The sequence below is a fragment of the Panthera pardus genome, unplaced genomic scaffold (assembly GCF_024362965.1).
Source record: "Panthera pardus isolate Hobbes unplaced genomic scaffold, ASM2436296v1 HiC_scaffold_9, whole genome shotgun sequence".
NCBI lineage: Eukaryota > Metazoa > Chordata > Mammalia > Carnivora > Felidae > Panthera > Panthera pardus.
The window spans coordinates 6476380-6504185 of NW_026527024.1; the positions used below are offsets into that span (position 1 = coordinate 6476380).

The 27806-nt window shown below is 61.3% G+C and overlaps 1 protein-coding gene and 1 long non-coding RNA gene across 2 annotated transcripts; both read right to left on the reverse strand.

The window, feature by feature from the left end:
- Positions 1-7219: 7219 nt before the first annotated feature.
- On the reverse strand, positions 7220-10134 carry LOC128775869 (uncharacterized). Its single transcript, XR_008420806.1, has 4 exons — positions 9938-10134; positions 9300-9479; positions 8472-9051; positions 7220-7613 (listed from the first exon to the last, which is right to left on the reverse strand). It is a non-coding gene; the product is annotated as an uncharacterized LOC128775869 (long non-coding RNA).
- A 6146-nt stretch (positions 10135-16280) lies between these two features.
- On the reverse strand, positions 16281-21363 carry MNX1 (motor neuron and pancreas homeobox 1). Its single transcript, XM_019424931.2, has 3 exons — positions 20305-21363; positions 17285-17445; positions 16281-16709 (listed from the first exon to the last, which is right to left on the reverse strand). The coding sequence occupies exons 1-3, from the start codon at positions 21032-21034 to the stop codon at positions 16347-16349; spliced, it is 1254 nt and encodes a 417-aa protein (XP_019280476.2). The 5' UTR covers positions 21035-21363; the 3' UTR covers positions 16281-16346.
- Positions 21364-27806: the final 6443 nt, after the last annotated feature.

Genomic DNA, 27806 nt, shown 5'->3' on the forward strand with positions numbered 1-27806 from the left:
TTCCATTTTTAGGAAATCTACTTAGCATATGGTTTAGACTCCGCCTGAAAAAAACATGTGTCTCCCTCCCTCTGAGCCCAAAGACCGAGATAAGGCAAATGAGGCAAGATGTTAACCATTAGTGGATCTGGGTGAAGTTTATACAGACCAACTATTACATTCTTGCAACTGCTCCGTAAGGTTTAAATTGTTTTAAAACAGAATTTTGATACGGCGTTCATAATGCAGATCTCATCCTTCAAAGTTCTAAAATACCCTGGTGTTTTTTTTTTTTTTCACAAAATTAAGCTAACAAATCACCTTTGCCTCCTTTGTAAACTGATTAGGCCTTACTGGGTAAAACAGTGATGGCGTGTGTGTGGGTTCCCTCGGTCTTGGCGCCTGGGTTAGGAGGAGCCCGGGGGGGCTGGCGGGGAGGCCCGGTTCACTCGCTGATCACGGTGAGCCGTGCTCGGAGCCTGCACGTGGGCCGGGTGGCAGTGGGCACAGTCCCGAGAGTTGAGCACCCTTCCCACCCTGCCACACGGGAGCGGGCGGTTCGTGCTTCCTCTGCGTGGCTGGCCGGGTAGCGAGGCCCAGGGTCCTTTCCCGAACCGCTTGAGAGAAAGCTGCATCATCACGTCCTGTTTCGCTAAGCGACTCTGTATTTCCTGTGAGCGCCTTCCAGTTGCCAGAGTCAGGGAGTGAACGTCGACGGGAGGCCAGGACGGCCGTCTGCGTGGGCCTTTCTGCTGTTCCCCGATGACCCAAGCTACACTCTCGTTCCCTTCTCCGCGCGTCCCGTCAGGAGAACGTGACGTCAGTCTGTCCTACCGATGACAGCTGGGGCTGATGGAGGCCATGTCGGCTGGGGTCCACACCGGCCAGCTGACCGGTCTGTGAGCAGGGCAGGGGAACCGTGCTAACCTAGCTTTGCATCCACAGTCACCCCACCGCCTGGGTGAGGCAGCAGTCACTGGGTGTCTGGGGTTCTCTAGGTCACGTTCACGAGCAGCTGGGCCGGTTCCGGGTCAAGCGAGAGGAGCTTCCCGCCACGTGCCCTGCCGGCCCTCCGGGGCTCCCGCCGGCGTCCGGTCTGCTCGCGGCACACCTCTCGCTGGAAATAGCAAGAGTGGCTTCTCTTTCCTGCACCGAAGGCTGAGATGCTGGGCGTCACAGGATACCTGCCTGACCCTCAAGCTCTCCGCGGGGCCTCTGCAGTCCTTTCCTTGGCCTTGTCCCTCGTGCGGCTGCCCCGTCCCTGGACCCAGAGCACGCCTCTTGTCATCGAGTCCCGTGAGCACAAATAGCATCCCTATCGCAGGGTCCTAGCGATGGGATGGCTGTGGTGTGCTTCAGGCGCGACCTGGTGTGGGACCCAGCAGCAGGGGGGGTTCCTCTCGGATCTCACCCCCTCCGTGGCCCGCCTCCCGCTCGGTGTTGTGTGTGTGGATGTGTTTGTTCGTGTGGCTGTGCTGTCTCTGACCTGCGTCTGCTCAAAGCCCCTTCTGAGGAGGTCCTGAGGGACACCGGAATTGTCGATTCCGTGAAGCACTTCCGGGGGGGCCTGCCCGGGGCCCCCCTTCGGGCTGTAGTCTGAGTGCCGGACCTTGAAGCGTGACCCAATGGCCCGACAGCGGAAGTGCTCCGGACCTGTGGGGGGGGGGGGGGGCAGCCAGCGATGCCCAGAGGGACAGGGATCCAGCGCTTTCTACAGGGAGCAGCTGAGAAGGGCACTCTGGGGACACTCGGGGCCGCCAGGCACGGGTCCCTGAGCCCAGATCCCTGCTGTGGCCTGGCCAAGGACACGGCAGCAGTGCCACAGGTGTGCTCGGGGCCTGATCCTGAGTCCCTGTGTCCACACTGAGGAGGTGGGGGTTCGGTCACTGATAGCAAACTATGGAAGGATTATTGGCAAGATTGAGTCGCTGAAGCTGGTTTCAAAGGCCTTGACGAATCAGGGCTCTGGACGGGCAGGGGGGTGTACTGGTCACAGCCCAGGGGGCCGGTTCCTGTGACCTGCCCAGCCGGGCGTGCCGCACCAGGGTCAGGGCAGCAGCAGCGGGGGCCCTTCTACAGACACTTGCGAGAGAGGGGGGCTTGACCTTTGGGGCCCTGGATCCCACAGAGGTCAGGGTCAGGGGCTCAGACACGCCACCTGGAGGCGGGAGCCGTGGCAGGGAGTCTGGTGACCCGAGCACGGAATTCTGGCGCTCTGAGCAGAGACCACAGGCAGCCAAGAGCCCCCTGAGACCCTCCTGACACATCCCCGAGCATGAAGGGTTGAGGACGCGCGAACAGGTGCATGTGTAGTGCTCGTGTGCATCGTGACAGACAGGGACGCCAGAGGTCGGGGGGACTTGGGTTTTCCCAGAAAAGTCATCCAGGCGCAGAGATCTTTGCTTTCCTTTTTCCCACCGGTGAGGTTTTGTATCCTGTGCCACACTGAGGACGCTGGCGGGAGGGGGCTGGCCACTGCGAGGTCGAGGTCACAAGAAGGTGACATTTATCTTGAGCACAGCAGGATAAATGATGAAAAGTTATGTTTGCGCGATAAGATGATGAAAGGGAAATCGGGCCCAGTGTCCAGTGCTCCAAGGGTGCAGAGGTGGAGTCAGGAGCAGGGAGGGCTGAGCGGGCTCGGGAAACAATGCCGTGTGTGTGCCCATGGGCCACCGGGGCCCAGCGGTTTTGACCTTGAGTGTGTCCAAACAAGGATGTATGGGCCACTGACCTTCGAGGCTTATCAAGGCAACGCTTTCCCACCCCTTCCTCCGAAGCTTGCCCCCCCCCCCCCCCCCCCCCGCCCCACGTGCTCTCTTTCTCCCACGCGCCCTCTGCTCCGGCAGGGCCCTCCCCAGCCTGCAGCCCAGCCAGGTAGCCACCTGCACCTGCGCTCGAGAGCGCCCCTCGTGGGCAGCAGGAGGTACAAAACCAGGCCGGGGCTTGGCATTTTCTTCTCTCTAGAAAGTCATTTGTAGCGGACCACTCCCCTCGTTCTGCTTTGTCACAAGTGTTTCCAAAAAAGAGGGCAAATTCTTCCACTTGTGTGTTGGGTTTGCCAGTTAACGTTTGCCGTCTTTGCCCTTTCTCTTCTTTATATATACGTCCACGTGCGTTTATACTCACCCCGTGTTGTGCTGGCGTCATTTGAAAACACACACATCAGGGCACCCAACGCCTAAAGCATCAGCCTGTACCTCCACCAGCCGCCGCGGTGCCGTGAGCGCCCCGAGCGCAGGGACGCTACCGCAGCTCCAGACTCCCCAACACTCCAGCCAGTGTTCGAGCCTCCGGTGCTGAAGCGAATCTTCCAGAGCTGTTGTTTCCTACCCCAGGAGCACAGCCAAGGCCCGAACACTCCTCCTTGTCACTTCTCGTTTAAGGTAGGAGGGGTTCTCCCCTCCTCTCTGTTTCTTAAAAAAGTCCCCGACGCTGGGCTTTTGAACAGTCCCGGCCAAGTGTTCCGCGGAATCCTGGATGTGCCTGCGAGCCAGGGGTAAACCTTTTGGGGGCAGCCCGCTGCTTGTGACCGCCAGTGCTAAGTTCCATCGCTCCATTAAGGTCAAGGCCACCGGGCTTGCAAAATGGTAAGCTTCTAATTCTGTCGTTCCTCCTACGTTATCAGCTGGCTTTCTTATTTTGAAATGAGTCTTCCCAGTGGGGCCCCTGGCCGGCTCAGCCAGTAGAGCACGCGACTCTTGATCTCGGGGTTGGGAGTTCAAGCCCCACGTTGAATGTAGAGATTACTTAAATAAATAAAAATAAACTTAAAGGCACAAAACACGAGTCTTCGTACAGTCCTCTCCCCTTTCCCTGGAAGGATGAAACTCTACCCGTTTTTAGTCTGCTGACGTAGTAACAAGCGATTCCCTGACTTGTGCATCTGAACACATCATTACTGGCCGTGGCCAGTGCAAGACCCGCCAAGGTCATCAGGCTGGGGAGTGGGGTCCGAGGAGCATGGTCCTGCAGCCTCCCCAGCTTGGTGGCAGAGACCTGTCGTGAGTGAAGTCCCACCAGGTGGAGGGAAGCCCTGGGTGCACTGCCAAGCTTCCAGAACTCCCAGCTGCGTGGCCTTGAGTCTCCAGTATGATTACCGTTCGCGGTCCAGGGTCTAGGCCTGGAGCACAGTTTTGTCACATTGTGTGCTATTGGAAACAAACATCGGGCGGCCTGGGTGGCTCAGTCGGTTGGGTGGTCAACTTCAGCTCGGGTCACGATCTCACCGCTCATGAGTTCGAGCCCCGCGTCGGGCTCTGTGCTGACAGCTCAGAGCCTGGAGTCTGCTCAGATTCCGTGTCTCCTTCTCCCTGCCCCTGCTCATGCTCTGTCTCTGTCTCAAAAATAAGTAAACTTCTTAAAAAACTAAAAAAGAAAACATCGGGCATCACAGTATGCAATCCCCTTCTAACGAGGCAATGATGACCCTCTGTAGACATGCCGCCTGGTTGGTCCTAAGGTGTAGAAGGGACCAGGTGCGTCAGGCCCGGCCAGCACGGCCACCAGCCCAACTCAAGGCCAGCCTCCTCCACTGACCGTCTTGGAACTGCTTTGCTTATGAACTCAATTTGCTATTTGTGTTTCTCTGATGTTCAGGTGGGTTTGTGAACACCTGTGATGACATCGGCGAGGTCTCTGGGACTCGGGACGGATTCACCGGCAGCTCCTTAAGTCACACTCTTCTCACGTCTGCCTCACGCTGTCCGCTGAGTAGAGCAGGCAAGGTGACCGGCTATCCCAGTTTGTCCAGGAATCCGGGGGGTTCTCAGGATGGAAACTTTTTTTTTTTAACGTTTTTATTTATTTTTGAGACAGAGAGAGACCGAGCATGAGCGGGGGAGGGTCAGAGAGAGGGAGACAGAATCTGAAACAGGCTCCAGGCTCTGAGCTGTCAGCACAGAGCCCGACGCGGGGCTCGAACTTACGGACCGCGAGATCGTGACCTGAGCCGAAGTCGGCCGCCCAACCGACTGAGCCACCCAGGCGCCCCAATTTATTTTTTAAATTTACATCCAAATTAGTTAGCATATAGTGCGACAATGATTTCCGGAGTCGATTCCTTAGTGCTCCTTCCCCGTTTAGCCCATCCCCCCCCTCCCACAGCCCCTCCAGTGACCCTCTGTTTGTTCTCCATATTTAAGAGCCTCTTATGTTTTGTCCCCCTCCCTGTTTTTATATTATTGTGACTTTTAGGATGGAACATTTTTGGTGCTAAGACCGGGAAAGTTCCAGAAAACCGTGATGGGGACAGTCACCCTAAGTGCAGCAGCAGACAAGACCTCGGGTAAAATCTCCAGGACAAGACGGGGGTCAGGTCCGGGAGTGCAGCTGAGTGAGCGGGACTCCCTAGCTCTCTGGTGGCTTCACCTGTGGTACCCACAGCCATACCTGAGCCCCGGAGGGTTTCTTTCTGGCAGTGACTCCTGAGATAGAAAGTGTGCGTGTCAGTTTTGCTGACAGCCTGACACGGGCAGGAGTAAGGGCACTTCTGATTCCTGGAGTCCGATTTTACAACCTGTCACGAGTTTTGTGTCCTTCGGAGCACCCAGCACTGTTCGTCTCCAGGAAGGCTCTTATCTAGACCCAGGAGGGGCCTGTTGACTGAGCGGTACTGCTTCTCAGTACAAAGAGGATGGGCTCTAGAGTCATTCTTCTTTCTCAGTCCCCAGTGTCCCATGAACGCTACCCCGAAGGTCTGTATCACTATCATGCTTCTTAAAAGCCGATGGACAGCTCGGGACGTTTTTGCTGTCTCTGGGAAAATCATCCTTAATGAAAGCAAAGTAAGGCTCGCAGAAAAGTACAAGATGACGGCAGGTGCTGAAAGCCATCCCGGCACCCCTCCCCCGCCCCGCCCGGCCACCACTCGCCTCAACCCCGAGGGCTGAGGTTATTTCTCTTCTCGTCATTACTGGATTCGCCCAGGCTCGGCCAAACCCCTGATTTCCTAGAGACACCCGGCCCTGAGCAGATGTGCCCGAGGGCGTCACTGTCAGACGAGCCGCAGCAGCAGTGCGCGAGCAGCGCGGACTTCCTGGGGAGCGCGCCCTGTGCTTACCGCGTGCGGGGAAGCAGGTTCCTGTGTTCAGGGCATAGAGCCCGCTTATTTAACGCCTCAAAAATACGACGTGATTATTTGAGATTTATTTTAGCCTCACCCTCAACCTTGGGATTAGTGGAGGAAGTGCCTTTCAATCCGGCCCCGGACCAGCAGGTGGAATCCATCGAATGCTCATTAGCACCCTCGCACTTTTGACTCACGTAGACAATGAGCTTGCTAAAGCGCTCTGTTTTCTAGATCAGGTTTAATAGGGCCGACAGAGTCTGCTTTTCTACTTGGGCACCTGTGGGGCCGACGCTGAGAGACCAGGCTGCGGAGCCCTCCCCCTGCGGCAGAGGCCAGGCCTGGGGAGGGCTGGGGACACCGGGTCTGCCCCGGCCCCACTGTCCCCAGAGGCGGCCCTGCCTCACACACCCTGTAAATCCGCCCAGAACCGTGCCAGAGAAAATCCCAGAAGACAGCCTGGGCGTTGGGAGGCGGGCTTGCCGTTTCCTCTCCCGCGTGTGCGAGTGGATCCGTGCGCTTCGGTCCTGTGGCCCCAGCTCTGTGTTCCCGCGGGGGAGTCTGTGAGCCCCGCCGCGGGAGGGGGAGTCCCAGAGCTGCTCCCCTGGGGTGCGATTCACGACACCCCCCCTGAGTGAGCCCGGTCCCTGCCCCTGCCCCTGCCCGGCCGAGTCACCGCGGTGCCAGGGCCACCCGACCGCGCGCCTGGGAACCCTCTAGCCGAATAGCAGCGGCCACTCGTCGTGAGGAGACGTGTGTGTTTGGCGGCGATCTCGGGTGAGAGTCCGTGGCGGGTCATCCCCCCACTGCCCCACCAGAGGACGGGGGCCTGGAGGGACCGTGTCGGGAGCGAGGCCATTGACAGATCTGATGGTGGTCAGAGGGTCTCCGGTCCCCACGTGGTGCCTGGATCCTAGGGGGCCCTGCGGGGCCTCTGGTCCCCGCTCACCCTCCCTTCGGCCAGTCGGAAGGCTCCGGGGTCTCAGGGGCACCACGTGTGCCCGCCAGGCCGGGGACTGTCCTCGGGAAACGCCTGGCCAGCCCGAGGGCTCCCAGCCTGCTGGGCGGGAAAATACAGCACTTTGTCACCTGTGAGTGTGGGGCCTGGTACAAGCAAAATCGTGTCACACCGCCTGTGATTAGGGGGCAGCTGGCACTGCAGAGTGAGTAACATTTATGAGTAAATATAATTTATTTCTGTTCTCTGATTATGAAGGTCACGGTGGTTTAACCCTGTCGGGAAGGCCTCAGACGCATTATCTGCTCAAAGAGAACTGGGAAGGAAAACACTGGCGGTCATTAAAAGTGAATTACTTTGTTTTTTGAAGATAGAAGGCCTCCAGGGCCTCGCAGGTGGGGCCTTTCCATGGGCGCCTGGACGGACACACAGGGACCCTCCAGTCCACCTGCAAAGGGGGGGTCGGAGAGAAAAGCTCACAGGCGGCCGCCAGAGATCCGGGCAGGTTGTGAGCTCCCCCGGCGGCTTCTTGGAAACTCTCTGGATTTTTCCAGCAGTTTTGAAAGCTGCCAAGAGTGAACCATGGGGCATTTCCGGGGTTTTCTTTACCTGTGAAATCGAGGAAAGGATTTCTGAGAGCTACAAAATCAGCCTATATCTCTGGTTTCAAATTTAGCAGAAGACTTGTGTTTTTTGGTGCACTGGCCCTGTTTTCAGGTGAAATGTTTGGCCAGGGATGATGATTTTCCAGTCACTCCTGACTCTGTGAACCATGCCCCCCAACCCTTGGGCTCTTGGGGGACATCCTAGTCGGGAATCACTTACTTGAGCTCCACGCAGACATGCTAACGCCTCTAAGGGAAACGTGGACCCTGGACGTGGGTGCCGCATCGCACGTGGGACGGAGGGTTGGTGGGTGGTGTTAATTTTGCTGAATGGGGGGAAAAACCAACTCAACTTACGGGCCCTTTTCATGTGTTCACATCTCCGCTGGGTACTGTAGGGGTTTGAAAAGAACCCAAATTACGGGGCGCCTGGGTGGCTCAGTCGGCTGAGCGTCCGACTTCGGCTCAGGTCACGATCTCAGGGTTTGTGGCTTCGAGCCCCGCGTCCGGCTCTGTGCAGACAGCTCGGAGCCTGGAGCCCGCTTTGGATTCTGTGCCTGCCTCTCTCTCTGCCCCTCCCCTGCTCATGCTCATGCTCTGTATCTGTCTCTCAAAAATAAATAAACGTTAAAAAAAATTCTAAAGAGAACCCAAATTCATAGAGGTAGAGTAGAGGCACCCAAGGGCTGATGGAGGGTTATTGTTTGGTGGGGACAGAGCTTGGGGGTTGATGGAAGAGTCTGGGGCGGACAGTGCTGACGGGTGAGTGGATTTCATGTCCTGAAGCGCTCACTGCGAATGCCTACAATGACGCATCTGGCTATGAACGTTTTGCCACAATACAAATAACCCAAACACACACCTGCGGCCGAGTCGTTTCCCAGTGCTCGCTCGCACCGCCTTGTCCTCCGGGGTAGAAGCCCGATCTTCAGCTAGGCCCAAGGCCACCTGGAAATGCGGATTTCCCCGTTGTCAGTGAGGCTCACCGTGGTGGCCGTGTGCGGAGCGCTTGCCAGGTGAGCAGAAGTGAAAGTGCCGGGTTCTGACCTCCTCGGAAGGATACACGCTCATTTGCCCTGTGCCTTTGGCCCCCCGTTCGCTGGGTCGTGGAGCCCAAGCGCCATCTTGAACGGTGGAGGAAAGGCCACGGGATTAGGATGAGCCGCGGGGTAACAGGCCCAGGTCGGCGGTGACGGCGGGGCCCCCAGCGGAGGCCGGAGTCGGGGCGGGGTGACGCCAGGCACAGATGTCCCCCGACGGGCAAGCCCGGGAGGGCAGCGAGTGGCGCAGGGAGACCGCAAGACCCCCGCGGGAGACGCGGGCGGGCTGGTGTGGGGGGGCTGCTTCCTTGGTGACCAGCCGCTCGTCTGCGCTGCCGTGGTGCCGTTCCTCATGGCCACTGTGTGACGCGGCCACCGCTATCCCGCTTGCCAAAGGAGGACCTGGGGGCTCAGAGAGGTTACGTCACTTGCCCGGGGCCACCCAGTCGGTGTGTGCCTGTGTGCCGGGACCAGGATTTCACCCACACCTCCAACGCCAGCCCTGTCTGCAGAGAGCCCCCTCTCAGCCACGTGCGCCCCCTCCTCCCTCTTCCCCCTCCCTCCTCTCCCCTCCCTCCCTTCTCCCCCTCCTCCCCCTCCCTCCCTCCTCCTCCCCCTCCTCCCCCCCCTCCTCCCCTCCCCAGACTCACCTGACCTACAGCTGCTCCAGCAGGCCCTGCGAGTGTGTCCTGTGTGCCGCAGGGCGCTGGAGACCTCGGGGCAGAGAGGTGCGCATGGGGGGCAGGGGGTATTCTTCTTGGTTTAATGATCCCAGAGCCGGCATGTGGTGCCTGGCATGCTATAAATGTTGTCGTCCAACCGCAAGTGCCCTGTGAGACGGGGCCCTTACTTTACAGCGGGGGACGCTTCGGCCCAGGCCGGGAGGAACTCGCCCCAGCCATACTCTAGGTGGGGCGGGACACAGGCCCCGGTGGCGGGGCTCTGGGATCCCCACCCTTCTCCGTGGCCCCGCTGCTCTGGGCTCAGCGACTCCCCGTGGGGGGATGGGCTTGCCTCCCATCCAGGAGAATGGGTGGTAAGGAAAGTGCCGGTGACGCGAGTCTAGCTGGGACGACAGCGTGTACAGACGCGTGGACGCAGACGCACCGCGGGAAGGGGATGCTGCGCGATGCCTGGCAGGTGCAGAGGGGGCCCGTGGTCACTGACTGTGTGGTGAGGGTGGCGTCCCAGGGCCCCACTCTCAGTGGCACATGAGCCCAGGCCTGGCATAGGGTCGCTGCTCCAGAGCTCCCTCCTCCGGAGATCTCCCCGCATCTCTAAAACTGACCACGAATCTTTCATGTGGAAATTTCGTTTTTCTCTTCTATTTTCTGGAGTGGTATTAAATGTGTGAATTAGGGGCGCCCGGGTGGCTCCGTCGGTGAAGCGTCTGACTTCGGCTCGGGCCATGACCTCTTGGTTCGTGGGTTCGAGCCCTGCATCGGACTCTGTGCTGACAGCTCGGAGCCTGGAGCCTGCTTCGGATTCTGTCTCTCCCTGTCTCTCAAAAATAAATAAGTGTTAAAAAAATTAAATATGCGAATTATTAAAATTAAGACATTATGTACCTGAAGCTCATACAGTATTCTGTCAATCATATCTCCATAGAAGAACAGAAAGAAACCCCACGTTATCTATTTCTCTCCCCAAAGTCCTGTCTGCACCACCCACACGCCTCTCTGTTCTGTGTTCTGCGGTCTTTACTCGAGCAGAAGGGCTAAGAAGACTGTGCGTCAGAAGGTGAGCATGTGATGGGTCGGTGTCCTGCACGATTCCTGGAGGCCCCTGGTCCTTCCTTCCTAGCCTCTGAAAGGGAGACAGCCCGCTCCCTCACGGCCCCATCAGCGCCGGCACAGTCCCCATCTGGGATGACGTCCCAAGGGACGGCCACCCTCCGAGGACTGCGCTCCATGCTCTAGACCTGCCTTGGCCTTACTTTACAATGATGTACCAGCTCGGGTATGACCTCATGTCTTCACGCCCCTTTCGGCTGCGCGGTGTGTGTTCCCACGTTTCCTACTGGTCCTTCTCTTCCCGCTACAGCGTCACTCCAGGCGGATGGAGGTTCGGGGCTGGCTTATGCGCCAGGGCACCTCCGTGCCTGGAGCAGCGTCTGGCGGCTCGGAGGTTTCTGGAAAGTCTGGTTGCATGAAGCACCGAGGTGGCTATTGTTACCGAGTTTGTGGGCAGAAAGGCCGCAGTGTCACACAGGCGTCTAATCCGGGGGCTCTGGTGACACCCCTTGGAAAAAAGTCATCAGCAGGTAAATCCACCGGGGCGATGAAAGGTGCGAAGAACGTGTTGCAGACCCGGGAAGAAAACCAATCCGCGTTTCCTTGACAGATTTGTCTATTTTAAAAAGTAAACCGCAAGTTTCCTGTCGCGGCGCTGGCCTCTGCTGCACCGAGCAGAGCCACCAGCTGGTGGGGGCCTCTGGCCGGACGCGGGTTTGCAGGAGGCAGCTGAGCCCCCCCCCTCCCCGTCCCCCTCCCCGGGCTGCCGAGGACGCCCCGCCCGAGAACCCCGCCACCTGCCGGGGGCGCAGGACCGGCTTCGGAGGACAGGGGCCGCCCCTCTGCCCTCTCTGGCCCCCTCCCCCAGACGACCCTTATTCTAGTTTTCCCTTTTTCTGGGTCTAACTTCTCAGCAGAACAGGAGCCTTCAGGGCCGGACGGAAGGAGAGGGAGGGTTAGGGCGACCGGGAACAGCACAGGAACCACGGGAAGACCAGAGGCCTCGCAGTGAAAACCGCCCGACTTGGCGCCCTAAGCGCAGGCGCTTCGTGCGCTGGGAGCGTCCCGGTTCCCAGCGCCCGCCGCCTCCGGCCCCCCGCCCCCGCCCCCACCCCCGGCGCCCCTCTCCCAGCCCCGGGCGGCAGCGACCCCACCTGGGCCGCCCGCCCCCCGCGCCCCCGGCCTGACCCCGCGCCCCGCCGAGATAAGGCGGCGGGCCTTTGTTCCTCCCCCCAGCTGGGTAAACCGCGCCCGCCGCCCCGCCCCACGGCCGAGGCCGCCCGGGGAGGGGGCACCCTTTGTCCCGCCCGAGCGTGGCCGGACAATGGCCCGGAGCAGCCGCACATTGTCCGGCACCGTGTGCACACCTGGGGGGCGGCAGGTGCGCGGGGTCGGCGCGGGGGCGGCGGGGGGGGGGGGGAGACCGGCTTCGCTCCACCGGCCCCGCCCCTCCGGCCCCCCTACTCCTCGACCCCGTCCCCACGACGCCCGGTCCCTGCCCCCGGCCCCCCTGCCCTGTCGCTGGCATTTGTGGGGGGAGGGGGCGTTTCTCGTCGGCGTCCAGTTTGGGACACACCTGGCGCGTAGTAAGGTGATTTACGAAGTGAAAGTGTTAAACGAGGCCACCAGCTGGAGGCCCGACCCGGCTTTATGGGTTTTATTAGGTGCCCTATTACGGAAAATAAACTTTAATCCGACCATAAAAACCAAATCTGAAAAACATACTTGCCCTTGTGGTCTGGACCGGCGCAGGTCACACCTCCCGAGGGATTCGTTTTATTGAGGGAGACACAATGCACCGCGGGACTTTGATACGGGGTGGGGGGGGGGCGCGCCTTTGCGGGGAGCACGCCCCCTCCTCGCCGGCAGCCCGCACTGCCCCCTCCCTGCGGGCCCCCCCCCCACCCTGGGGGTGCAGTCTCCGCCCCGGCCTGGGGGCAGGGGGCGCAGGGGCGGCGGCAGGGCTGAGTTAGCCCGCAAACCCGGAGGTGCTCCGTGGAAGCCGCTCGGAGCTCCCGGGCCTGGGGCGCACAGCGCGGGGGTGGGGTGGGGGGCGGGCATCCCGACACCCTCCTGCTTTGGCCCAGGGGCTCGCCCTCTCTGTGCCTTGGATTTTCCACAGCAAGTGAGCCCTGCCTTTAGAGGGGACGGAGGGCAAGGGGGGAAGGCGGGCCTGTCTTCGTTTTAACCATCGCCGGCGTCAGCTCCCTACTGTTACCTGTGGTTGGGCGAAAGATCCCTAGAATCTCTCCATCTTGCAAAACTGAAAGCCTGTACCCACTGAAAAACTCACTTCCCCCTTCCTCCTAGCACCCCCACGCCCCACCACTCTAAGAGTTTGCTTTAGATTCCACATACAGGGAGAATTTGTGAGTGGCTTATCGCATGCACAGAACGTCGTCAAGGTTCAGCCATGTGGCAGGTGACAGGCTTTGCTTCTTTTTAGAGGCTGAATGATATTCTAGTGTGTGTGTGCGCGTGTGTTCCGTTTCCTTCCTCTGTCCGTCTTCCACGTCTTGGTTATCGTGAGTAGCTCTGCAGTGATCACGAGTGTGCAAATTCTCTCTTCCACACGCAGTTCTCAGTCTCTTGGCCACACAACCAGGAATAAGGTTGCTGCTGGGTCGGATGGTAATTCCAGGGTCGTTGTGTTCTGTTGTTTTCGTTTTGTTTGTCTTTGAGGAAGCGGTTTTCCAGGGTGGCTGTGCTATTTAACAGTGTGCTCAGGTTCCGATTTCTCCACACCAGCGCCAACACTTGTTATTTTCTGGGTTTGTTTTTATACCCGTCATCCCAGTGGGTGTGAGGGAGTGGCTCACCGTGGTCTTGATGTGTGCTTCCCCAGTGACGAGTGGCGTTGAGCACCTTTCCGTGTGCTGCGGACCACTTGTCCGTCTACGTCAGAGAAATCTCTATTCGAGTCCTTTGCCTGTTTTTAAGTGGGTTCGTATTTGTGTTGTCGTGGAGTTGTGTGAGTTCTTTACATCTTGGAATATTAACCCCTATCAGACACGTGATTTACAAGCATCTTCTCCCGTCCCTAGGTTGTCTTTTCATTCTGTGGGCCGTTTCCTCTGCTGTGCAAAAGTTTTAAAGTTTGACGTACTCCCATTTGTCTATTTTTGCTTTTGTTGTGGGTGCTTTTGGTGTCCTACAAAGTCTTTGAAGCTGCTCCTGCCGAGCTGACCCCCGTCCAGGGATGGGCTGCGGAAGGCGCCCCTCCCAAGGAGCAGGCCTAGTTCGTCTAGGTTCTAGTACGTTCTGCACTTCTCAGGCTCCCGCTGTGAAAGCTTCTGTAGGGGCCTGGGACCCTGGGCCAGAGCTCTGCTGTGGACAAAAGACCCGTGGGCCGCCCCGGGAGGATACGCGTACGTCGGTTTCTTTGTCACAAAAAAGGAGGTTATCCACATCCTGTCGTGCAGGCTGGAGACACTGGCCAGGGCAGATGCCCCTTTTCTCCACCAGGGTGGAGAGAAGCGCGCGCACGATGGGCCCTCGGCCCGCAGGGGGTCGGGCTGGGGTTCCCGGAGGAGCGGGGTCCGCTTTGGGTGGAGGCCTCGCGGGGGGCCTGGCCCCGGGGTTCCAGGACCTGCGCGGCGCGCCCTCGCCCCCGTGGAAAGCCGGGAGGCCGGCGCCATAAGCCCGGCTTGTCTGAAGCCAATGCTTTCGTCTCCCCCTGGGCTGCGGGTCCTGGAAACGGGGTCCTTGGGGGGGGGGGGGCTGCCGAGTCTCTCCCCCGCCTCGCGGGGTCAGCGGGGTGGGGGGCGCGCCCCGCGAGGCGGGCGGAGCAGGGCCCGCCGGCCGTTGATCAGGCGGAACGAATTGTTCGCGGTGCCCCGAGTGGGTGAGGATGAGCCAGTGATTATATTTAAATTTGCTATAATTGATTTGGGGAAGAGCTGACAAGAACGAATTGATCATTAAATTTATTAGCGAGATAAATTCCGCCGCGATTAGGCAGCTGGCTGGAGACGCCGGGGCCGCGACCGGGCCTCCCCGCCGCCGAGTCCCCGCGCCCGGGCCGGGCCGCTCCGCCGGGGGGCAAGGGCGGGGTCACGGGGCGCGCCCGCCTCCAGCGCCCCTCCTGCCCGGGTCGGATGGGGGGAGCGGACCGACCCCGGGCGCGGGGGGCTCAGCCCCGCGCGCGGATGCCCCCCCCCCGACCCCCAGGCCGAAGCCCGCCAGCCCGGGAAGAGATCGCTGCGGGCTGAACCTCACCAGCGTGTTAGGAATGGAGACGCCAGATCCACAGATTGCGGAGGTTTTGGGGGGGCTTTTTTAACCCCCAAAGGCATTTCTTTCTCTTCTCTCCTTCCCCCACCCCTGTCCAATTTCCCCACCCCCTTTCCTCGGGGCCCTCTGGCTTCCCCGCCGCTTGCAAACCCAGTCCCCGGTCCCCAGAAGCACCTTTGGACCCCGAGGCGGCCGAGGCCCGCGCCCTGCCCGCAGCTGCTCCCTCCCGGCCCGGCCTCGGCTGACGTTGCATTTTATGGAACGAGCCCGGGGTGATAATGAGCTGCCAGAGAGGATATTAATCTCACCCCGGCCCTGAGGCAGAGGAGTGGCCCCGCTGGCCCGCGGTAATCACCCAAATGAAACGCCAGGCCCTCCTGAACTCATTTATCAGCGGGAGGGGGAGGGGCGCTCCCCGCGCGCCCGGCGGCGAGTGAGGCCGCGCGAGCCACAGGAGGACGGTGGAGGGCACGCGGGGCGGGCCCTGTCGCCTGTTTCCTCCGGGCCCAGGAGGGGCCACCGGGCCGGCGCGGCGGGCGCAGGTGCAGGGGGCATGTGTGCGGCACATGGCGGCGGGCCCGGCCGGTGACCGAGGGCGCACGCCGCAAGGTTTACTGACCCGGAGCCGTCGCAGACCCGGCGCCAAGCGATCCTGTCGCCGCCGCTGTCGCCGCGGACGTCTGCGCGGATCCCAGAAAACCGTTTCCGGCCGGACCCAGAAGGTTCTGCGGGAGGCAGACCCCGGAACGAGCCCGGGGTTACGCGAGGCCACACGGACCCCAAAGGCCTGCCGGTGAAATCGTCCAGTCGTGGTAAGGCTTATTTGCCGAAACGATCGAATGGTGCGTCTCCACGGTGCCGCGAGATCCGCGAGCAGATAGGAAAGTAAACCCACCGAGTCCCGTTACCCTCCTGGGATCCCCGCATCCGGACAGGCGGACGCCCGGTCGCAGGTATTTTCACCAACCTGTCGCACCTGCGACTCCCCAGCCCCGGGGCCGTGCCCCGCCCCGCCCGCAGAGGGAGGTGATCCTCCCACCGGCTGGCAAGTCTGACTTGCACCTTCGGTCGGTGGAATAACACCCAACCCCTCATTTCAAAAACAAAAATAGTAAAGTCCGCTTTCCTAACTCACCCCCCCAAAGATCTGCGCTCTCACCCAGTAAAAAACCAATTTATTTTACATTCCATCGTGGGCGATGGGAGAAGCTAAATAATAATTTAGCATGCATAAGTAGTCGTTTCTTTATATATATATATATAAATACAATGTACAAAAATAAAGACAGTACAGTTTTGAGATTTCCAGCAGTTTGAAAGCTCGTGACATAAAGTTCCCCCCAGATAGGTAAGCACAAAACAGTTTCCCTTTTTCAATACTCAAGTTTTCCAGGTCGTCCAACACTGTAGGTCCCGGCCTTCTCCATTCAGGAAGTGGGGAGGAGTGGGGAGGAGTGGGGGCCTTCCCCTGGTGGCGCTCAGGTCGTCTGACAAACAGCACCCCCAACACTAACCAAAATTAAATTAAAAAGGACAGGAGTTCAAGGGTGCACCCGTCGGACCTCCCTCTCTCTCGGTCCCTGGGAGAGCAGACAGGCACGGCGCCCGAACCTGCCCCAGGACGCGCGGCCTCGAGGCGGGGGCCCGCAGGGCTGCCCTGGGGCGCAGGGCCCCTCCTGGGGCGGAGGCTGGTGCCTGGGGGCCGCGGGGCTGCCCTGGGGCGCGGGGCCCCTACTGGGGCGGGGGCTGGTGCCCGGGTGCGTTGGGCCGCGGGGGTGGGGAATCGGCCTCAGACGAGCAGTCGGAGGAGACGGCGTGCGCTCCCGTGCCGTTGCTGTAGGGAAAGGGGTCCTCGTCGTCGTCGTCCTCGTCATCCTCAGGGTCACTGTCCCTCAAGTCCCGCAGGCGGCGTCCGCCGCTTTTGTCCCTGGCAGCCGTCGGCCCCAGCAGCTCGTCGTCCCCCTTGTCCTCCGCGAGGCCACCTTTGCTGGCGCCCCCACCCCCCTTCTGCTTCTCAGCCTCCTGCGCCGCCTGCTCCTTGGCCTTTTTGCTGCGTTTCCACTTCATCCGCCTGTTCTGGAACCAGATCTTCACCTGAGGGCACAAGACGGCGTGAGAAACTGGCCGCTCCATCCCTACGGGTCCTCTCTCTGGAGTCCTGTCTGCACCTGCACCTCGCCGGTCCTCACAAGGCCCAGGAGTGGGCTTCAGGGGAAGGGGTGCCCCCCCCAGGCACCAGCGCCCCCCAGAGTGGGGCTGGGGGGCTCCAAGGAGACTTTTTCTGGGGGTGCTCTGGCACTGTCCAGATAGGGCCGGAGCACCTAGAGGACATATCTGTAAACCTGTACACATCCCCTGCTCTCTTTTTGGAATAAAATTTCTCAAATGTGGCCTGGGGACCACTGCTTCGGAATGGAAGAGGGGGTGAAGTGTCCTTCAAATGCAGATTTCTGGGTCTCAGCCCAACCTACCGAATCGGACCTGTGGGCTTGGTAAGTGAGCCCTGGCAGGGCGGATGCTAACTCTCCCGGGACAGGAACCCGCCCCCTAAGGGTCCAAAAGCCGCCCCCCCCCCACCGGCCTCCAGGTGCTCAGGCCAGCAGAGGGCCAGGGGTGCACAGGTGACAAGGCAGGGGGTGAGCTGTCGGGGGTGGGGGGGGGCTGTGTACCTGGGTCTCCGTGAGCATTAGCGAGGTGGCCACCTCGAAGCGCTTGGGCCGCGACAGGTACTTGTTGAGCTTGAACTGGTGTTCCAGCTCCAGTAGCTGCTGGCTGGTGAAGGCTGTGCGGGGCCGACGGCACTTTCCCAGGAGGTTGGACTGCGCCTGGGCTGGGGACAGAGAGGGGCATGACACTGGAAGTCTGGCTCAGGCCTCCCGCCCCCACTGCCACCCAATGCGCCCTGTGCCACTCGTGCGAGGCTGCCGCCCGGCCCACCAGCCCAGGGCCTCACCGCTCTGCCTTCAGTGTGGACGCCCTCTCCCCAGGGACGCGGGGGTGCCTGGAGGGGGCCCTGGAGCCCAGGCTCCGGATGCCAGGTGGAGCCACGCAAGTTCGGGTTTAACGGGACCAAATTTTTTTAACCCAGGGCCTGGGCGTTCTGATTAAAGAGAGTCCCTCACACACAGCAGCCCTGTGCACCCGGCGGGCGGCGTAGAAGAAGGTGGACAGGCCAGAAGCAGAGGCCAGAGGGGCACTCCTCCTCCCACTCCTCACCGAGTCCTCCCCCAGCCCAGGCTCAAAGAGACAGGTCCCAGGAATCACCAGTCCTGTTTCTTCCCAGCCAGCAAAGGACTGGTGTGGGATTCCCACTGCCACCTCCTTAAGTACGTAGGAGAAGGGGGAAAGGAAAAAGGAGGAAGGCCGGAGAAGGACCAAATCCTGGGCCCGAACATGTGAATTCACCAGACTCCCCCACTGAAAATTCTTCCCGACAGCCCCGTACCCAGGTCGCAGAGGGGCAGAGCCCAGGGAGACTGGAAGCCTTTTCAGAACAAGTCTCATTTTGCAAATGGAAGGCCTAGGCAAAGGGGCGGGGGATCCGGCTTTCCAGTGTTCAAGGAGGTCCCTTGGCTGTATTTACATAATTTCACACGGTTACATCACAGAGAATTTTGTGACCTCAAAATGCGACCTGCCTTGATGTCCCAGGAGCCTGACAAGTGTTAGACAATAAAGGGAAGGGAAGAAAAGAGGCCAGTCCAGCGGCTGAGCTCAGGCCCCCGGGGTGGGCAATTTGCTTTACGGGAAGGCCCACGCCCCCAGCTTTAGTTAAATGAGGCCCCAATTCCCAACTTGACAATACATTAGAACTTTAATTAAAACACTGGCTCCAAAGGGACCATTTGGGACATGCCATCCAACAGCAGAGACAACCTATTAAGGAAACCAAACAGGTTTTCCAGCGACCAGAAGAGGAACCCTCAGGACAGACGCCGGCATCCTGGCCGGCTTATTATTGCCCTTTAGGACTCGGCGTTCAGATTTCTGTTCTAAACTTAAAGCTGCCTGGGTTTTCACTCTGCTACCTCTGGGTCAAGATTAGGAATCAGGGATGGGTGAAGTGTGTTGGCAAAGGGATGTGGCTTTCACCGGTTTTCTGAGCGACCTTGAGTTCCACGCAGGCCCAGGAGAACAACCCCTGCCCCCCACCCCCGGCCGTGGTCAGGGGACCCAGTGCCCAGGGGAGGCCTGTGTGCAGGCCAGCAGCCCCCTCCGAGGGAGATGCAGATCATAAGGGGAAATCCATGGGGTGGCTTTCCGTGAGCAGGGGTTTGGAGGCTTTGGCGACCAGGCCCGGGAAGAGTGCCCTGGGTTTGGCTGACCCGGGATCAGCAGGTTCAGACATGAGGTGAGACAAGAGTTGAGCTGGAGGTTTCCCTGTAGGGATCAGGATGGGCTGACTTCCCGCCGGCCGGCCGTTCGGTGGCCATGAGGGTCTTGTGGGAGCTGAGCTGGGAAACGCCTGGGGTGGGCTGTGGGCCAACAGTGCACACGCAGGGATTTTCTCACCTGGCTGTGACTTCTCCAGCCTCAGGGTCCTGGCTTTTCTCTGTTTAGTCACAACCACGGCTTCTAGCAGAGGGATCTCAATTCTGCCAAGTGCTTATTTTTGTTTTCTTTTTTGCTTTTTTCCCCTCCTATGCCTGCATCTCCCCAGTCTAAACACATCCACCCAGAAGGAAACAATGGGGTCTCTTTGTTTGGGTCTTCTGCAGCTGAAAGCGTAAAGTCTTGTGCATCAGCCTGCGCATGCTGCCCCGGTGGGGCGAGCCGACAGGAGACGCAGACTCCCCGGAGCGCCAGCCCAGTGTGCCTGCCCTCGGGCCCAGGCCTCCTGGAGGTGTACCACCTGCCCACAGTCTCGCCGCTCTCCTCCGGGTGGGGGTGGCCAGCCCTCCCTTGCTCCTACCTTGGGGAGGGGTTCGCTCTGTATTGGGGACCTCCAATTCTGGGCGGGCACCTGCTACCCAGAGTTCCCGAGATGGGGGTGCTGAAAGAGACGTATCTCCCCTTCCGCAGGAGCGCACCGTCGACGCTCGGTTGGGGTCAGGCCATCTGCTTCCTGGGCATCACACGGCGGCCCAGGCGCCCTCAGAGAGGCAGGCTCAACCCCGCAGACGGCCGGAGCGTCGCCAGGGACCTGGCCTTGCGGCCCTGGCCTCTTGAAGCCCATTTCTTGTTCTGTGCTCCTGAATCTCTCCTCTTGGGAGGGACCGGGGGTCCCTCCAGAACCCAGAACGCGGTACCTAAGTCAAGTCCGTTTCCCTGGAGAGAAGCCCCTGGCTCCGGGGGGCCTCAATCCCCAGGCCAGCCTAACTCGGGTGCTCCTCGCTCGCCTTCCCTCACCACTTCCTTCTCTAGCCTGCCGGTTAATCATTAGATTCGAGTCTCACACCTCCAGCTGCCCCTTCCCGTTAGGAGAGGAAGAGAAAGAAAGCAGGGCCCGCGCGTGGCCATTTCAGTAACTCGCCGCCGATCCCACCGCGCGCAGTCCGCACGAGTCTTCGCCGGCCCCGGGCGGAGCCGAGGCGGCCTCGCGGCGCTTCCACCGCGCTCTCCAGCGGAGAGCGAGAGGCAGGCGGCGGCCGGCGGCCGAGGCTGCGCGGGAAAACCGTGTGCCAGGACTCCCCCTCCCCCCGTTTTCCCCTGGCTTCGTTTCCGGGCCCGGGGGCTGCGCGGTACTCACAGTTAAAGTCGGGCATCTTGGGCAGGATCATGCCCGCGGTGGACGCGCGCAGCCACTGGTCCAGCTGGAAGGTGCCGGCGCCCAGCTTGATGGGGTCGGCGGGGTGCGCGGGGTGCGCGCCCTGCACCTGCGGGTACGAGTAGGAGAGCGCCGGGTGCTGGCCAGCCAGCGCGGCCGCCGCCGCCGCCGCCGAGTAGCCGTAGACCGGGTGGCCGTAGAGCGCGGCCTGCGCGGAGAGGCCCGCGCCGCCCTGCGCGCCCCCGGGGTGCAGCCCCAGCGCCAGGCCCCCCGCGGCGGCGGCGGCGGCGGCTGCAGCGGCGGCGGCGGCGGCGGCGGCGCCCGGGTGCGCGTGGTGGTGGGGCCCCCCGGGGCCGCCGCCCGCGCCGCCCGCGCCGCCGCCCGCGCCGCCCGCGCCCAGGAAGCCGGGCTTGGGCAACAGCGCGCAGTGCGCGGCCAGCAGGCGCGGCGGCGAGGGGCTCTCGGAGTGCAGGCGGTCGGCGGGCGCCGCGGGCGGCTCCGAGGACGCGGGGCTGCAGCCGCCGCTGGCCCCGCCGCTCGCCCCGCCGCCGCTCGCCCCGCCGCCGCCGCCGCCGCCGCCGCCGCCCCCGGGGCCAGACGCGGCGGCCGCGAGCGACGTGACCAGGGCCAGCGGCGCGGTCTGCGCGGAGGCCGCTCGCGGGGGGTCCACGGCCAGCAGCGCATCGATGCGGAAATTTTTTGATTTTTCCATCGGCCTGTGTGGGGCTGGCGAGCAGGGCCGGGCGGCGGGTGGCGCGGCCGCGTGCGGGCTCGCGGACTCCGTGCGTGGTGGTGGCGAGCCCCAGGGTGCGGTATTGTTATGGTGATTATTTGCCAATAATCAAAGTCGCCGCCGGAAACTCAGCCGAGGGTGACCATGGTCCGGGCGCCTCCTCCGTGCGGGCCCCGCCCCGGGCCGCGCTCGCACGCGCTTTGCACAAACTCGCAGGCGAGTGCCCGGACGCGCCGGGCCGGGGAGCCCGGCTCTGTGCGCTGGACCCTCGGGCGACCGCGCCGAGGCCGCTGGCGCCGTAGTGGGGACCCGCGCCCCTCCGCGCACTTGAAGCGCAGCGCGGCCGCCGATTGGCGCGCTCGGCGGGGGCTCGGGGAGGGGCGCGGGCCCCGCCATTGGCCGAGGGGCGCACCTGTCACCGTCCCGGCCGCCTGCCGCCCCGCCCCTGCGCCGCGGGGTCCTAAACAACCGGGGCGCCGAGCGGCGATGGCGGGGCGGAGACTGCGACCGGGCTTGCCAGACCCGGAGCCTCAGCCTAGGGACCCCGCTCGCCCTCCCGCGAACGCTGAGCGGGGCTGCGGGCGTGGCACCCCCGGGTCCGGGTGTGGGCCCCGCTGCCCGAGTCCAGCTTCTGAGACACGCTGTCCCGTTCTGGGCTCGGCGTCGCCTAGAGCAGTGGCCCGCGTCTTCTCGCGCCTCCTCGCCCGCACTTGAGTTTGTGCACTCCTGCGTCGGGGAGCCCACGTTGCTCGCAGATCTAGCTGCTTTGCACAATGGCCGCAGCACAGCGAAGGCCGTACGGGTCCCCAAGCCCCGCTCCCGGTCTCCAGGGTGCACAGGAGCGGTTCGTGTCCCTGCCGCCAGCCCTCTGCAGGTGGAACTTTCTCTACTCCGTGCGTCTCAGGTGCTGTGTGTGCGCGCGTGAGTGTGCCTTCCACAAGTCCTCGCCTTGAGTGCCTGCCCCGTCGAGGCGCAGTAGGCGGAATCCGCGAGCCCGCGGCCTCCAGGACCTGGATCCGCTGGGAGACCTTGCCCACCTGCCCTTGACAGGATCCTCAGCGACAGCGCTCCTCTTCTCTGGGAAGGCGACCCTCGGGCGTGCGAGACGCAGCACCCACCCCGGCTCTGGAAAGCCCGCGGGCGCGCAGAGTCCTCCGGAGGCCAGTGCCCCCGACCCCCCCCCCCCGCTTCGTCCCCAGGCAGGAAAACGCAGCTTCTGTCCTCTTGCTACCTGCAGCCTGGGAAATCGCGCGGAAACCTCGCCCCCCCTGGCTGAGCAAGGTAGCGGAGGGAGAATCCAGACTTCACAGCCACCCGCCCCCTCCGTCCCCCATACACACACTTCAAATATTTACAGTCAAAGCACTTCCAAGGGCTTTTCTGCAGCCGAAAGAATCAACATGCAGGTCGGGGAGTCGAGCGGTCACCAGCACGAGGCTTGGTCAATAGCTCCATGAGACCTAGTTATCTTGCCCCAGCTGGCGAGAGGACGCAGGAGGGGGGTTCCATTCTGGAAGGCAGCTTCCTGAGCAGGTGAGAGGGGAGTGAGGGACAGGGTGGGGGCTGTGGGAAGGGCAGAGGAGGAAGGAAAAACCAGGGCAAGTAAACTTTAAAATTAGCAGATCAGGTTGCTACAAGAGGGTTGGTTTTTTTTGTTGTTTTTTTTTTTTTTTTTTGCCTTTTTTTTTTTTTTTAAGGTAAGTATAGGGATCGCTTAGTTTCCCTTCAGAAAGCTTCTCGCCTTGGCAAGAGTGGACTGCGGTGATTCTCTTGGCAAGAGCCGAGTTTCTTCTTCATTAAAACAGGGTAGTTCCCAGACACACAGACTAGCTGGGAATTAGGAGGACAGCAGTGGGACTGAGTGTTACATGGCTCGGCAAAAACCAATAATAACTTGTAAATAGAAATGACAGCATTTACGTGGTGTTTGTCTTGTCTTTGGATGGTATCTCTTTGGGTGATGAGAATGCAGTCCTGCCTCTACAGGGAGAGAGGGGAACACTCAGTACAGGTTCAAAGTTGAGAATCCTGTCCCCTGCAAGCCGTTATTTGTTTGGGACTGAGTCTGCCAGAGGGGCCACACAGCTCTCACCGGCCGCCCTCAACACTCCCGGTGTCCCTAGCCCTGTTTCTCCGTGCCTATCCGTTCCCCTCGGGGGAGAAGGGTTTGCGAAAGAGACTCGAGATTCTCATCTGTCCTGGGCAGGAAACCCTTCCCCCTTGGAGGGACAGTAACAATATCTTGGCTGTCGATGTGCCTCCCCAGGAGAGAGCAGTCTTGGCCCCCACCTCTGACTGTGGCCCTCTCTAAGTCTGACTCGCCTTTCTCTATCTCTCCCCTCCTCCATGTGCTGGGGCAGGACTCCTGGGCTTGGAGGGCAGTGATGTAGGAGGCTGGGGGAGGGGAGCGAATGAAACTAATGAAACTCCCCCAAGATTGATCTTGGAGAACCTGCTGCCCCTCTTCTCCCTGAAACACCCACCACCAGGGCTGTTTTAGTTGAGGACAGGTGTGCGGGCTATACGCAATAAATCTCCCCATTTCCCTCAACAAAATCATTCTGGTGTTCAGAACTCCCAGAGGAATTCATTTCACCCCTCTTTGTTCTACAGTAACCACGCTCCTAAGCCCCTCAAAATCCCAGGCTGGTGCCCGTCCTCCCCGAGACCAGCTGAGAGCACTTCCTGAAAGCAGACTGGTCGGGGAATGCGGGGGTGGGCACCCGCCCCCCTTCAGGAAAAGTTCACCAGGGTTTACCCTGGAGCCCACACCCCTACAGGGGCGCCCGCCCGGGAGGCATCCAAGTGGTGCTCTGCCTGCTCTGGGTCCTGGTCCGGGCCACCCCTCCACTGCAGTGTGACTCTGGATGTCACTGCTCTGTTATTTTTATAGATTCTGTTTCTTTGTTTAGAAAAGTCAGGGTTAGGTCTCTCTGGGGCTAAAGGGCTTTAAAATGATATACTCTGTGAATGTTGAAAAGTTAATACATCTTGGAGGTTTCCTGTGCAGTTGTATGGAAAGAGGGACAGAGAGAGGGGAGAGGTCTTGGAAGTGTGGGGGCTTTGTGTGGTTTATGAGGTGTGAAGCTGAGCCCGCTGGGGTTCTTCCTGTCTCCAGCATCTGTATGGACCCAGCCCAGCTGGCTTTGAAGACGGTTTGGGGCAGACAGGAGCAGGGCTTGCGTCTGGTGAAGGGCCCTAGCGAGAGATCAAAGGTCTGGCCATACTCCCAAGCTCAGTCTCCCGGTGACTCCCCTCTCCAGCGGCCGGGGGGTGGCAGGCCGCCCTCGACACCTGGGGGGACCCTCGATTTTCCGATCGGCCAAGGCCTACCCGGTGCACCGTCCTCTGCCGTGTCCCTTCTCAGCCCCTGCCCTGCCCGCACGATGTCCCTGCCTCCACACAGCCTCCCTCTAAGACGTTGAATCCTGCCTGCGGGCCGCCCTCCTCCCACTACTTAGAAAGGAGAATTGGTGGTTTATATCAACAATTGCAAACGAAAAAAGCGTTCCTAATGCACATCTGTTCACTTTCCGAATTAAACACATGCGAGGTTGGGAATAAAACCCGTATACCCGCATATTCAGAGGGTGGGAGGCAGGCATCATTATCATTTACATATTGCTTTCTTCCCTGTGAAGTGGGCCCAGTCCAGAATAATCCACCCGAAGACCGCCTCGCCCTCGGAGGCACTGGGCGCTGGAGCACAGGGTGCAGCCCGAAGTTCCCCGGTAGTCCCTGTGCGCAGAGCCTCCGCGGGGATGTGCGCCAGGCCTGGGGTCCGGGGTGGGGGGTGGGGGGGGCCCGCACCGGGGTTGGCCGAGCGTGGGGGTGTGTGTGGCTGGGGTCACCGGAAGGCGAGCTGGGTTGGGGGGGGCGGATCCGCACAGGTGCCCCTCCCCCCCCCCCCCAAGCAGAGCCCCGAGGGCCAAAGGTATCGCGTTGTAGCGCTGCCCTTTGATCTGCCGACCGCCTTCCTGACCCGGGGGCGCTCCGCCTTTAAAGGAGCCTGGAAAGGGTGGGACCCCGCCGACCGGCCTCTCCAACCACAGGTGGGGCCTGCCAGAGGCGCTTGGTGCCTTTTCTGGAGGCCCCTCCTGGTCGGCCTCGCCGTCTACACCTGGATTTCAAGTCGCCCCTTACAGGTCTGACCCTGTCCACGGGGCCCAGCCCTAGATGCAAACACCCGGCCCAAACAGGGCGGGGCTCACTGCTGGGGTTTCGCTAAGAGGTCAGGAGGATGCCGCAGGATTTAAATGCCTGAAAGTTCAGCAACCCAAGGGCCCTCTATTTTTGGAAATTTCCTCCAGATACAAAAATATCTGCTTTATGCTCAGGCTTTGGGCAGTCTCCCAGCGTCCATGGACACCAAAGAGAAGGCACGGGCTTGGCTGTCGGGGTGCTGGGGGTAGGGGTGAGGTGGGGGGCAGGGCTAAGCGCTGGGCCCTGGGTGGGGGGCCCGAGGCAGGCCTTATCCACCTGCAGGCTTCCTTCTGACCGGAACACTGGAGGCGTCTCCAGCCTCTCTATTGCACAAGTTGGGGGCTCTGCATTACAAAGAGAAACCAATCCCCCCCAAGAAGTGGGGGAGCAGGGGGAGCCCCCGCAGTCCCTCTAATCAGGTTGGGGGGACAACGGTCTTCCCCAGGGAAGTAGCCTGTATTTTTGCTGGAGGATTTCAATTTCATTGTGTCGCAGGTTCACTCACACTGTGTCAGGAACCAGGGAGAGAACGCGCGTCCCCGCGAAGTCAGCTTTTCCAGAGCGCTGCCGCCTTCACGACCCCTCTCCAGACAAGCTGCCGGCTGGCCTGCGCTTCGCAGTGAGTCTGGGCCCAGGGGCCTTCTTATTTTAGGGTTGGACACAACGCACGCCTGCTTTGGAGGAGCCCAGCCTTCCTGGCTCCCTTACAGCATGTGTCTAGTCACCGAAGGCTCGCTTTCTAAAGAGCCCCCGCTGCAGGTCGGGGACCGTGCTGCCTGAGGTCCTCCCCCACCCCGCTGAAGGAGAGGGTGGTTGAGTTCACACCAGCAAATCTGCCACCGAGAAGATCACAGCCACACGGGCCGGTGTCCGCCCCAGCCTGGCCTGTCACTACTGACCTGGGGGAGGGGGTACAGGGAGGTGCACAGATAACAACAGATACTGCTTGGTACACGAACTGTTGGGTGCGTTCGGACTCCAGTTCTGGCCGAATAGCAGCACGGTAGCGTCCACGTCCACGGTGGATAATGGCAGGAAGTTGTCACTAATTGGTCTCTTTAGGAGTGCTGAGGTAGCAGAAGCTGCTGAGACAGACAGAGAGAGAGAGAGAGAGAGGGAGGGAGGAGAATGAATTCCTTCTCATTTCCCAGAGCTGGGGAGGGGTGTTCCCAGGTGTTGGGGTCAAGTTCTCCTCGTCCCACACTGCACCTGCGTCTTCCCCCAGGTGCACACGCAGGACCCGAGGGCAGATCTCAGGCTTGGGTGGACTTGCGGGGGAGGGGGGTTCGGTGTGCCAGTGGGATGTGGCGACTTGCCCAGGACATCGTTCCCAGGGCGCCTTCCTTCAAGCAGCCTCTGCCTCACATCACACCCCGTCCACACGGCCCGACGGCTCAGGTGGAAGAACCCACCGCCTGCCCTCCCCGTGAACCCGTGGGACGTTTTACCCAAGAGGAATCTGAAGCTAACGACCCCTCAGTGAGTGTCCCCCCAGGCCAGATTTGAAGTGGCCTCTGCGGGGGCCTGGCCCTCAGTGCCCGCTGTCCTGCCGGGTCGCCCCGAGCACTGGCAGCATGTACTGTGCCTCAGTGTACCTTCTGGCACCGTCCCGTCCGACGGGGATGGTACCTGCAAACGTACCGGTGTCCCCGTCTTACAGATGGGCAAACTGAGTCTCTGAGAAGCCAAGGCGCTTTGCTCCAAGCCCCACAGCAAAAAGGCCGCTCTGACTCCCAGTCCCGTGGGGGGCCTTGCGCCATAACCTGGTCAGCCACACTGCTTATTATGTTATAATCTCCTCACTGCGGGGTTCCAATAAGCTTTTCCCACTTGGCCTTTGACCGACTGGGCTCCTGCCTGTGGAACATCAGGGTGGCAGAGGCGGAACGTTGGCCGCGGCCGCCCTGGGTCTGGGGTCCCTCCTCCCTGACACCCGTGAGGCTGTCCCCTGTCGGGCGCCCAGGCCCCTCTCCGCGGGCTCCGCCAGACCGACCGAGGGCGGGGGGCGGAGAAAGCCCGTTGCCCTGCCCCCGCCCCCTCCCCCAGTCCCCCGGGCTCCGCGCGGCCGGCAGGATAATTTGGCTAATGAACTCGTTAAAGGGCCCCTGGTGACCCGCCCCGGCCTCCCCCCGGCCCATCTGGGAAATTCCACTGAAAGGCTGAGAGCCTCCCCGGCCTCCGCCGTCTGTCGCCGCGGGAGGCGCGAACCCGGTGACGACGCTGGGCCCTTACATTAAAATAATTACCCGGCGGAACAGGTGGCCCACTCCGGGCCGCCGGGGCGCATCTGGGTCGGGGAGCCGCCGCCGCCAGGGGAGGGGAGCGGCCCGCCCACGGGAGGGCAGGGGAGGTCAGGCCCGCCGCCCCCGGAGCCTGGGGTGGGGGGTGGCGGCGGCGGCTGAGAGGGGCCTTCCGGGCCAGTTCCCGGGAGGGGGCGGCGGGGCAGAGCGGCGAGCTCGCACCTGCCGAGGCCGGAGCACAAGCTTATCCCGGGCAGCGCTCCAGGGCCGCGCCGGCCGCGTGCGCACGAGTGACGCGTGCGACCGCG

What these genes read in the sequence shown, in the direction of transcription:
- MNX1 (XM_019424931.2), bottom strand. Translation starts at nt 21,034, where the DNA reads ATGGAAAAATCAAAAAATTTCCGCATCGATGCGCTGCTGGCCGTGGAC. An exon ending in CAAGATGCCCGACTTTAACT is followed by an intron (nt 17,446 to 20,304) that starts GTGAGTACCGCG and finishes CTCTGTCCCCAG; the next exon opens with CCCAGGCGCAGTCCAACCTC. An exon ending in TAATGCTCACGGAGACCCAG is followed by an intron (nt 16,710 to 17,284) that starts GTACACAGCCCC and finishes TTGTGCCCTCAG; the next exon opens with GTGAAGATCTGGTTCCAGAA.